Raw genomic sequence first — 12,522 nt, forward strand, 5'->3', positions numbered from 1 at the left:
GATTCTCCTGTTTTAACCCCAGGTCTCTCTCGTCCTCCCGAATCCCACAACATGGGAACATGAGCCTACCAAGTAATTCATAGGAGCCTGTAGTATTGCTTGAACACAAGCACTGTGTCAAGCAATATACCAGAATGTAGAAAATCCTAAGCTAAGTCCTATAATATTTAACATCCAAAAGAAATGTGAATATTTACCAACATTTTCCCAGTATTTCCTGGCATTCATTGACAAGACTGCTAAATTAAGAGGGTATTTTTTTCACATCATATTTATATCTGAACCAATCAAAGAATATTACTAAAAACTACTGATCAGCACATAAATACAGCATCAGTATGAAGAGAAGACATAACTCATTTACTCTTCCTTTTAAAGGACATCTACCTAGAGCGGAAATAAACATTAAAAAAGCACAAGAGAATACTAAAAAATTATACACAATCTTCACATTATAAATCCTCTTTCGGCTAATTAAAATTCTTACCTTATTGTGTACTGAGGACAACATGTTTGATTCATGACAGGTTTGTACACATATTTTCCACTTCTAAAATTATAAAAACAGTTTGTTAAGGTCATATATTTTTCACTTGTACCAAAACAGCCTAGCACAGGAGCATTAAATTAAGTGTAAAAAATCTAATCAATATTGTAGAAATGTATGTAGGTTTAAGTACTATTCATAAGCCAAATAATCTTCAAAGTGCATGTACCAAACTTTAGAACTCTGCCTTTTATTTCCCAAAGCTTTACTCGAGTCCCCCAAGGTCAATCATCTCAGTTACCCTCTCACCAGCATCTGCCACTCCTGCTCTGCCTTTACCTGCCACCAATCCTCAATACCACGAGGGGAATGAGAGAAATGCCCACGATGCTGTGGGACTCATATATGTGCTGCCTGTAACAACCACATTTGGGTATTCCACATGCACCAGCACAGACTACCCAAAACCAAGCCGGTTCTTTCCGTGCATTCCAGGTCTATGGTAGTAACAGAACTGTTCATTCTGTTCTCAAGTCAGAAAGCTGGGAGTCATTTTAGACTCCTCCCTGGAATTCACCTCTATATCCTGCCAGCAAGCTTTCCCCCACTTTAAACCCTATCTTTAATTGTCCCCTCTTCTCTATCACCATTGCCACTAAGGTGACAGTCCTCATCATCGCACATCTAGATAGCGCAATAACCTCTGAACTCATCTTCCTGCCTCTCTGACCACCCCCTCAAATACCTCTCAGCCATTTGAACAATCTTTTCTAAAACAAATTCCATCACATTTCTCTTACCATAAAATCCTTCTATGACTGCCTTCTACCTTTTAAAAGTTCTGGCCAGGGCCGGGCGCGGTGGCTCAAGCCTGTAATCCCAGCACTTTGGGAGGCCGAGACGGGCGGATCACGAGGTCAGGAGATCGACACCATCCTGGCTAACACAGTGAAACCCTGTCTCTACTAAAAATACAAAAACTTAGCCGGGCGAGGTGGCGGGCGCCTGTAGTCCCAGCTACTCGGGAGGCTGAGGCAGGAGAATGGCGTAAGCCCGGGAGGTGGAGCTTGCAGTGAGCTGAGATCCGGCCACTGCACTCCAGCCTGGGTGACAGAGCAAGACTCCGTCTCAAAAAAAAAAAAAAAAAAAAAAAAGAAAAGTTCTGGCCAGGCATTATACGTTCATACCTATAATCCCAACACTTTGAAAAGCTAAGCTGGAAGAACACTTGCAACCAGGTGGTCGAGACCAGCATGGGCAACAAAGCAAGATCTTACAAAAAACTGAAAAATTAGCCAGGTGTTGTGATGCACACCAGTAGTCCTAGAAAGTGCAGAGGCTGAGGTAAGAGGATCACTTGAGTGTGGGAATTCGGGGTTACAGTGAGCCATGATGATGCCACTGTACTCTAGCCTGGGCAACAGAGTGAGACCTCGTCTCTAAAAAAGAAAAAAAAGTTCCTTATCATGGCATACAAAGCCCTTTAAAATCTGACCTAAGTCTACCTTTTGAATCTCATTATTAAGTTTAAGGAAAGTTGTGATGTTTCAGCTGGTGCTCCCAATCCCACGTCTTTGGCGAGTATTAGCATATTGTATTTACTATTACTTATATTTACACAAGGAACTTTACCTGAGAGTTACTTAAAAATCATCCACATAAAAATAACTACTCAAAACAGGCCATGTGCGGACTTTAAGGAAATCCTTATTCAAATAAACTAACTGTTAAAGAAGACATTTTTGAGACAATCTAGAAAATCTAATAAAAAGTAGGTAACAGGTAACATCGAAGAATTTTTGTTAATTTTGTAAGGTGAGATATAGCATTGTGGATAAGTTAAAAAGAAAAAAAGACCTCTCTTAGAGACACATACTTATTGCCGATCTATTGATAGGAAAAATGTCATAATAACCTACTGATGCAATTTGCTGTTAAATTATTAAAAGGATGAGCAGGAGAATCAAACATTATTGGCAGAATGTTAATAACTGCTGAAGCTTAGTGATAGGTACCTGAGGTGCATTCTAATGCACTCTCTGCTTTTATAGATATTTGACATTTTTCTAATAAAGTTTTTTAAAAGAGAAAAAAATCACTACACAAAGAATATAATAAAAATTTTCTTAAACCTCTTTCCAACAACAGGAAAGCATTCTAAAGGCATGCTGTATTTTTCAAGAACCTGAGTAACCGTAGGAAGTCTCTTTGTATCTGGAAGCTTTACCTTCGCCATCCTCGGTCTATGAGATCCTGATAATCCTGTACTGTCATGGAATGTGCCCACATGCCTGAAAAAATAAGTAGTGTGTTAATTACGGCACAGTAACATTTTTCTTTTTTAAATTCAAAGTGTGATTTTTTTAAAATAGGAGTGTTTGGCTGGGCATGGTGGCTCATGCCTGTAATCCCAGCACTTTGGGAGGCCGAGGCAGGCAAATCACGAGGTCAGGAGTTCGAGACCAGCCTGGCCAACATGGTGAAACCCCGTCTCTACTAAAAATACAAAAATTTAGCTGGGTATAGTGGCAGGTGCCTGTAATCCCAGCTACTCAGGAGGCTGAGGCAGGAGAATCACATGAACCTGGGAGGTGGAGATTGCAGTGAGCCGAGATCATGCCACTGCACTCCAGCCCTGGCGACGGAGTAAGATTCCGTCTCAAAAAAAAAAAGAAAAAGAGTGTTTAGGTTAAAATTCGAAAACACTCAAATTGTCATATTGGATAAATGAAAAGTTTGTACATACTTCACATCTGTTAGTTTGGCATACATACAGCACAAATAAAAAATGACATTATATATACTTTAATTCAATAAAACACATCAAAGTCATTATATTTATTTGAGAATTAGTCAATAGTCTCTATGACATCATAAATTTAGGTCCTCACTGCAATTCGACTGCATCAGACCTTCAAAGTTTAATAATATCCCCAATGATTTAACATACTGGTCTCTTCAGAAAACTTAACAGAATGTTTTGTACTTATTAGTTCTCCTGATTTATATATAGGTATATATTTACGGTACAGTCTTGAACATTAAAAATTGGAGAAAAGCATGTAACAATATTCCTTCTAAGTGTAAGAACTAAAAGTAGCTCAAATGCCAAGGAACAGGAAGATGATTACAGGGGCTATGATGTTGTCGACATGATGGAATAATTACACAACCACGGAAAAAAACGAAGTCTATGAGGAAACATTTAAAGGCATATCAGAACTAAAGTTAAGGCTTCATGAGATGGTGGCTCAAGCCTATAATCCCATCACTTTGGAAGGCCAACGTGGAAGATAACTTGAGGTCAGGAGTTCAAGACCAGCCTGGGCAACACAGCAAGTCTCCTTTTCCACAAAAAATAAATAATGATAATAATTAATCAGGCTTTGTGGCCTGTGCCTATGCTCCCAGCTACTTGGGAGGCTGAGGTGGGAGAAGGCTTGAGGCCAGGAATTCGAGATTTGAGGCTGCAGTAAGCCATGAACGCACCACTGCACTCCACCCTGAGCGAAGGAGCAAAACCCTGTCTCTTTAAAAAACAAACAAACAAACAAACAAACAAAACTAAAGTTAAAAAAGAAATGGGCTGCTTACGGTGGCTCATGTCTGTAATCCCAGCACTTTGGGAGGCCGAGGTGGGTGGATCACCTGAGGTCAGGAGATCAAGACCAAGCCTGGCCAATATGGTGAAACCCGTCTCCACTAAAAATACAAAAAAAGTAGCTGGGCGTGGTGGCAGACACCTGTAATCACAGCTACTCGGGAGGCTGAGGCAGGAGAATCCCTTTAACCTGGGAGGCAGCGGTCACGGTGAGCCTAGATCACGCCACTGTACTCCAGGCTGGGCAACAAAAGTGAAACTCCGTCTCAAAATAAATAAATACATAAATAAATAAATGGATTTTTCCCTTTTGTAAACAGTAAATCACATCAGAGATATGTAAAGATAGAGACAGGCTTGATAGAGCAGGATATAGTGGGAAAAGCATGACACTGGAGTCCAACAGAAATATCCGGAAACCTGGCAGGCACTCACTGACACTAAGGAGTTACCCAATGAGCCTCAATTTCATCATCTGTAAATAAAAAAATAAAACTCACCTACCAAGTAAGTAGATGCCCCATAATAAACAGTATTAAAATTAAAATCGAGATACTAGAAATTGATTATTATTTTCTCTTGATGGAAAGGCTGCAGGCAGGTTTCTTCGACAAAATGTGAAACACAAGACATTTATGTTAGCCAATTTCCTCTTACCACAATTACTGGGAAAAAATAAGTAATGACCTATTAAAACATTAATTTTAGGCACGTTTAATGTAACTTATTGATTTTATAAATATTATAGCCAAAATACAAAAATTCTGAAAAAAAGAAAGTAGAAATCCATATCACTCTAAGGCCGTATTACCACTGTCACTATTTGGTGTGCTTCCGGGCCTTCTTCCTTTCAGAACTGTAATCATGTCGCATAAGTCATTTGCATCCTGTTGATTTCCTCCGTTTAACTCCAAACTGGAAGCATTTTTCCATTTAGTCTTCATAATCCTCACTTCTAATGATTGCATAACTGTCTACACAAGACCGCTGCCCACAAGAAGCACTTAATAAACACTTTTAATGAAGGAGTAAATGCACACACCGTTATCGACCAAATTATTCCCCACTTATACCTTTTTCATGAAAAATGCCTGTGTGTTTTCATGCAAATCTCGTTTTCCACAAAGCTAGACTGTTCTACTAAAATAATAGATTGGACATTCTATATTGTCCAATGCATGGTAAGAGAAGAAATAAACACGATGTTTTGTTTACCAACAACGAATCTCCCCCCAAGAAATCTGAATCACGATGGAAAAACCAAACAAACTTGTGGGCTGGCTTTGCTGTCGTCGGGGTGGGTGGAGGAAACACACGGCACATAAGCAAATGGTAAAAATTTCAAACAGATCAGGACAATCTCTCGCCGGTAGCGACCGCGGTCACCAGTTTCTTGTCTTTTTTTTTTTTTAAACCCAGAGATGCAAGGGGCTCATCCTGTACATTCGTCCAGGGACGTCTGATTCACACAAGACCGGCACCTGTGTGCACACCCACAGCTCCTTCTGCACCGCGTCTCGTCCTCGCTCCCGGGACGCTCCCACTGCAGCACCCACCGATCCGCCCCGGCCATTAACTACGGCTCTGGGGCATTCCCTGGCACTGCGCGCCGTCCTTCACCTCACACAATCTACCCCAGACGGGTGTCCGTCTCCCGACTCTGGGGAGACCACAACGATTTCGAGGGTCTGGGCACTGGTGGGGACTTTCCTGCAGAACAGGCACCGCGAAGCTGCCCCGTTAAGCTGGCGCCGCAGCCCTCCCGAGGGTGCCCCCCTTCGTCTCGGCCGTGGCACTGGGGCCGCCCAGGGGCTCCGGCCCCCTCGCGTCCTCGCTAGGGGACCCCGGGATCCCGAGACCCGGGCGCCCGGCTTCCCACGCCCGCCGGCCCGGCTCGCTCACCATTGGAGCGGCTGCCCGACTCGTTCTTGCAGTAGCCGCAGCGATAGAAGTCCTCGCTGGGGAAATAGTCCACGATGCTGGGCGAACCCCCAGCCCAGAAAGCCATGGCCTCGGCCCCGCGAACGCTCAGGCGCCCGGCTCAGCGTCGCAGCCGCCGCCGCCACCGCCACCCCACAATGCAGCGCGCCGCCCGGGAGCCCCCGAGGCTCACGCGAAGCCACTCGGGCGCCCGCAGGCCCGGCCGGCCCGGCGCCTCTTGGAGCTGACGCCGGCCGCGCCATCTTGACCCAGGGCAGCTTTCCATTATTTCCGTTCCTTCTCCGTAAGGGGCCGCCGTCGTCAGTGAGGGTGAGGCGGAGAGACGGAGCGGGAAGGGAAACAGGATGGGGAGCGTTGAGAGGGGAAGGGAAGCGGGAGTCGGGGCGCGAGTCCGCTCTTGCCCTTGCCGAGGGCCTGTCCGGGCGCGGCGGGCGCGCCAGGGGTTGGGCGCGAAGCGGCAGCGCTAGCTCGGGCGTCGAGAACACTCACCGCAGGACGCTTTGCCCTCCTTGGAGTCGCAGTAGCCGCAGTGGTAGCCGGCCCTGAGGCCCTTGTATTCCACCACCGACGCCATGGCCGCCGCGAGGGTCCGCTTGGGCCGACCACGCCTCTCGGCGCCCGGGGCCGACCTCCGCGAAGCGCGGGGGCCCGCGGCGGGAGGGGTGGAGAGCGAGGCCTGGCGCGGGGACCCGAGGGCGGGGATCGTGGTCGTGCCCCCAAGCCCTGCGTTTGGGCCAGTGCTTCCCACAGCTATGCGTTATCAGCCCCATTTCACAGGTAAGGAAACTGAGGACAGGAGGTTGTGATTATCCCAAAGTCATTTCCAGCGGGTCCGGATTGAGAGTTACCCTCTCAGGCCGCCCCTAGCCACCATAAGGAAACTGAGGACCGGAGGTTGTGATTATCCCAAAGTGATTTCCGGCGGGTCCGGATTGAAAGTTGCCCTCTCAGGCCGCCCCTGGCCACCGTGTAGGTGACTTGCTGGAACTGCTTCCAGACCAGCTGGCACGCACTCCAGTGCCCATGAATACAAGAACACAAGCAGGTATTCCGTGAATGGCAAGGGTTCCCAAATTAAAGAACACTTAACGGCTTTTAAAGGAAACAACTATCAAAGCTAGTTGCTGTCTGGTGCCACTAAGTCCAGTGCGACATAAAACTTTTGATAAGAGATGCTGGAAATACAGATTTTTTTTTTACTCTACAGGCCAAACAAAACAATTTTGTAGGCTGAATCCAGCCCTTGGGCCTGCATTTTGCAACCACTATTTTAAGGAAGATTTCTTAAGGAATGACAGTCTAGGGCAAAATATAAAAATGAGTTCCAGCAAGGTAATATGCCTTATCTTTCCCTCTGTGTGCACAGATAATTTAAGCCCGTCTGTCCTCATAGTTTTCCGAGTCAACAATAAAGCTGATTATGCAATATTTTTTAAAGTGGTATGTTTTAAAAAGTGAAATCATGAAACCCAGAGAAATAGAAATAAACTTTTGAGGTGAGTTTCGACATTCTTGACCCCAAGGGCCTGTGTTGGATATGTACCTAGCTGGAGGAGGTTTCTTGGTGGCCTGGTGACTTGTTAATACTGCCAAGCATCACTTGTGCCTCCCACAATCGGATGGCACCTAAGGAGTGGCCATGTAATAGCCAGCAGTGTCTCAGGGGTTCCTCTAACTTCTTAGACTTGAAAGCTGCATGCTATGTCTCAGTATTCATGTTCTTAAGTCAAGCTTCATCCATTTTGTTCTTTATGGCAGATTTGACTATTCCCAGTCCTTTCCCAGACCAGCTCTCATTTTGAACAAAAGCAAAGCCTGTGAAATGCATCAGAAAGAGAGCAGAATATGCTCTGGACAGAAGGTGGACCGGGAGGCTTTTTGGTCTTAATATTCCTGTCCCACTTCACTTCTGTCCCTTTAAAGCCTCAACCTTATGCTAAGTCCTACACTAACCTCTGCCAGGGCACTTCAAGACATGCCAGCCTTGAAAAATAATGAGAATGTCCAAAGTCCTAGGCATATGTGTTGTTTTTCTTTTTCATTCTTTCCTTTTCTTTTTTTTTTTTTTTTTTTTTTTGAGACAGAGTCTGACTCTTGCCCAGGCCAGAGAGCAGTGGCATGATCTTGCTTGGCTCACTGCAACCTCTGCCTCTTGGGTTCAAGCAGTTCTCATGACTCAGCCTCCCGAGCAGATGGGATTACAGGCGTGAACCACCACACCCGGTTAATTTTTTATTTTTAGTAGAGATGGGGTTTCACCATGTTGGCCAGGCTGGTCTCAAACTCCTGACCTCAGGTGATCCTCCCATCTCACCCTTCCAAAGTGCTGGGATTACAGGCATGAGCCACCGCGCCTGGCTTGTCTTTTCTTTTTGAGGCAGTCTCACTGTCACCCAGGCTAGAGTGTGGTGCCACAAGCAAAGCTTACTGCAGTCTCAACCTCCTAGGCTCAAGTGATCATCCCACCTCAGCCTACTGAGTAGCTGAGATTACAAGTGCACACCACCATGCCTGGCTAGTTTTTGCATTTTTAATAGAGACGGGGTTTCATCATGTTGCCCAGGCAAGTCTCAAACTCCTGAGCATGGGAGCTCAGCCTGCTTTGGCCGTCCAAAGCGCTGGAATTACAGGCGTGAGCCACTGTGCCACTGTGCCCAGCCAGCATATGTGTTAACTCCTTTAATCCTTATAGCAATTTCACAAGTTAAGAAATGTAGATCAGAGAGGCTAATTAACTTACCCAAGGTTAAACAACTAGTAACGGACATTTGGAGTGAGAAAAGGTAATAAAGATAAAAGAAATTGAAATGGAAAAGAGATAAACAAATACTAGGTTTGGAGCTGTGTGAGTTCCTAAATGTCTGCTTTGCTGAAGGTCAGAGGCAACTTTTTTGTCTTCCATGAAAAAAAAAAAATTAGCTTCATTTAGTTTCCCCCCTTTTGGGGGAAAACGGAGGACACCATTAGAATGTCGTGAGATGCTAGCAATAGACAGTTGTCTGCTTTTCATATTCTTACTTGACCGAATAAAATGGTGACGGAAAAATTTTTCAGTTCCATTAACTTTTTTTTTTTTTTTGAGATGGACTTTCACTTTCATCACCCAGGGTGGAGTGCAGTGGCAACCTCCGCCTCCCAAATTTGAGCAATTCTCTTGTCTCAGCCTCCTGGGTAGCTTGGATTACAGGCGCATGCCCCACCACGCCCAGCTAATTTTTGTATTTTTAGTAGAGACAGGGTTTCACCATGTTGGCCAGGCTGGTCTCGAACTCCTGACCTCATGATACCCCCCACCTCGGCCTCCCAGTCCTGTTGGGATTACAGGCGTGAACCACTGCGCCCGGCCCCCATTAACATTTTTTATGTTCTCAGATGTAATATTGAGTCTACAAAGCACAAGTGTGAGGCTCGGCACTAGGCCCTGGTGAAGGATCTTTGCATGGTGAGGACAGGCTCAGATCATGTTTCTTAAAGATAATAAAGTAAAACACATTCTCCTTTCCCTCTAAAGGTTTGTAAGTAGGTGGGACCTAAGTTAAGGCAGAGAAAAAAGGGTAAAATAACGATAATCTGAGGACAGAGAGGAGGGACACTTCAGGAAGCAGGATTGGGTTGTATGAGCAGAGGCAGGGAGGTGAACGGGAGCAGCAGGGTGCCTCAGGTGCCAGCAGAGTCCAGGAGGTGCTTTTCTCTGCAGGCCACTCACTGTCAGGAGCCCTAGATTGATCTCCTTTCCTCAACTGTCTGGACCTGGCCATCCAGTGTAATAGATACTAGCCACATGTGGCTGTTGAGCACCTAAAATGTAGCTAGTGTGACTGGGGAACTAAATTTTTTTGTTTTATTTAAATAAATTTGAATTTTATTTATTTATTTATTTTTTGAGACAGAGTTTCACTCTTGTTGCCCAGGCTACAGTGCAATAGTGCAATCTGGGCTCACCACAACCTCCGCCTCCCAGGTTCAAGTGATTCTTCTGCCTCAGCTTCCCAAGTAGCTGGGATTACAGGCATGTGCCACCACACCCAGCTAATTTTGTATTTTTGGTAGAGATGGGCTTTCTCCATGTTGGTCAGGCTGGTCTCAAACTCCTGACCTCAGGTGATCTGCCTGCCTCAGCCTCCCAAAGTGCTGGGATTACAGGCGTGAACTACCGCGCCCAGCCCTAATTAATTTGAATTTTAAAACTACAACAGTACAGAATACACCAAGCAGGCATAAATGCCAAAAAGTCTACACAGGTGTATCATATACAAGCCAGCAGAAATCAAAGACACAAAATCTTGAAAGAAACCAGAGGAAAAAAAAGACCTTTCCTATAGAAGAGCAACAATAAGAATTACATCACACCTCTCTTCAGAAACCATGGAAGCCAGGAGAGAGGAGAGTGAAGTATTTAAAAAATATTGAAAGAACATAAAACAGCCTAGAATTCTATATCCAGAGAAATTATCCTTAAAAAGTGAAAGGGAAGACTATCTCAGACAAAAATGGAGGGAATTTGTTGCCAGTAGACCTGCTTTCCAAGAAATGTTGAAGAAATTCTTCAGAGAGAAGGCAAATAGGCCAGGCGCAGTGGCTCACGCCTGTAATCCTAGCACTTTGGGAGGCTGAGGCAGGTGGATTACCTGAGCTCAGGACTTTGAGACCAGCCTGGCCAACATGATGAAACCCTGTCTCTACTAAAAATGTAAAAAATTAGCAGGGCATGGTGGTAGCACACACCTGTAATCCCAGCTACTTGGGAGGCTGAGGCAAGAATCACTTGAACCTGGGAGTTAGAGGTTGCAGTGAACAGAGATGGTGCCACTGCACTCCAGCCTGGGCAACAGAGTGAGACTGTCCCCAAAAAAAAGATGGCAAATAATGTGGCTCAGAAATTCAGATCTGCATAAAGAAAGGAAGAGCATTAGAGAAGGAATAAGTGGAGGTAAAAATGTTTTTAACCTTAATTGATCTAACAGCAGTTGACCACAAATAATAATAACAACTTGTATATGGGCCAGGCATGGTGGCTCACACCTGTAATCCCAGCACTTTGGGAGGCCGAGGCAGGCAGATCACCTGAGGCCAGGAGTTCGAGACAAGCCTGGCCAGAGTGGTGAAACCCCATCTCTACTAAAAATGCAAAAACTTAGCCGGGCGTGTGGTGGGCGCCTGTAATCCCAGCTGCTCGGGAGGCTGAGGCAGGAGAATGGTGTGAACCCAGGAGGCGGAGCTTGCAGTGAGCTGAGATCGCGCCACTGCACTCCAGCCTGGGTGACAGAGCGAGACTCCGTCTCAAAAAAAAAAAAAAAAAAAAAAATTTATATTGCAAACTCAAGGGCAACCATTTAAACTGTGGAAATAAAAAGTTAAAAAATAAATGAAAATAAATTTTAAATTAAAAAGCAAAAACATTTGATAGACTAAATGAGGAGAAAAACTCAAATCATATTCAATGCTTAACTTAAAACCCGAAGAGGCAGGCCAGGCACAGTGGCTCACATCTGCAATCCTAGCACTTTAGGAAGCCGAAGCAGGTGGATCACCTTAGGTCAGGAGTTCAAGACCAGCTTGGCCAACATGGTGAAACCCCATCTCTACTAAAAATGAAAAAATTTAGCCGGGCATGATAGCACACGTCTGTAATCCCAGCTACTTGGGAGGCTGAGGCATGAGAAATCACTTGAACCCAGGAGACAGAGGTTTCAGTGAACTGAGATCATGCCACTGCACTCCAGCCTGGGCAACGGAGTGAGATTCTGTCTCAAAAAAATAAAATTAAATAAAATAATAAAAAATGATAAAAAATAAAAGCTGAAAAAGAGTGGAAAGAGTGGAACAGAAAAAAAGAAAAAAAAAAACAAGAACAAGAGCAGAAAAAAGAAAATAGTAACTGGGCCAGGCACGGTGGCTCAAGCCTGTAATATCAACACTTTGGGAAACTAATGTATGCCAGGTCTGTCCCGCAGACCCTGGCTGACCAACAGATGAAATGAGTACTCAGACACAGGCATGCAGTGTAAGAGCAGCTAGTGGACTGCCCGGCTCAAGTGGCCAGAGTGCAGCCCCGAGAAGCTGGAGCTGCTTGCTTTTATTCAGTGCAGGTACAATGCCAAAATCCTGAAGCAAACACAATCTGTGGGTAATTAACATTTATTGTTCCCCTTTCTGGGAACGTTGTGCCAATATTCAAAGGTCAGTTCCTGGACAACATCAAACACACAAGCCTGATCAAGATAACTTCCACTTCTCTCCCTTGCACATACTCCTCGCCCTCTGCCTCAGGGTTAGAGAACAGCTGTCTTCAGCTTTCTCCCCAAAGCTATGCAGAGCCTTCTGGCCTTAAAGAAGACCTGCTCCTTTCCCTACCTTTCTCCCGCCACTCTGATCTGCAAAAGTGGGTGGATCACTTGAGGCCAGAAGTTCAAGACTAGCCTGGCTAACATGGTGAAACCTCGTCTCTACTAAAAATACAAAAATTAGCCGGGCATGGTGGTGCACACCTGTA

The 12,522-nt window shown here is 45.1% G+C and overlaps 1 protein-coding gene across 5 annotated transcripts in view; it reads right to left on the minus strand.

Moving 5' to 3' along the window:
* The window catches only part of ATE1 (arginyltransferase 1), a 183,678-nt gene extending 177,015 nt beyond the window's left edge, over positions 1–6,663 (minus strand). For 2 of the 5 annotated variants that reach the window (XM_025396385.1, XM_025396387.1), the window contains exons 1-3: positions 5,991–6,209; positions 2,715–2,778; positions 488–550 (exon numbers count right to left, since the gene is read on the minus strand). In XM_025396385.1, the coding sequence (XP_025252170.1) occupies positions 488–550; positions 2,715–2,778; positions 5,991–6,096 (233 nt within the window). In that variant the 5' untranslated portion in view covers positions 6,097–6,209. Of the gene's footprint in view, positions 1–487; positions 551–2,714; positions 2,779–5,990; positions 6,210–6,518 lie in introns of those variants that run through there. The other 3 variants (XM_025396388.1, XM_025396390.1, XM_025396389.1) reach the window with 3 other exon arrangements.
* Between the last annotated feature and the right edge of the window lie 5,859 nt (positions 6,664–12,522).

This window comes from Theropithecus gelada, chromosome 9 (assembly GCF_003255815.1).
Source record: "Theropithecus gelada isolate Dixy chromosome 9, Tgel_1.0, whole genome shotgun sequence".
NCBI classification, from domain to species: Eukaryota; Metazoa; Chordata; class Mammalia; order Primates; family Cercopithecidae; genus Theropithecus; species Theropithecus gelada.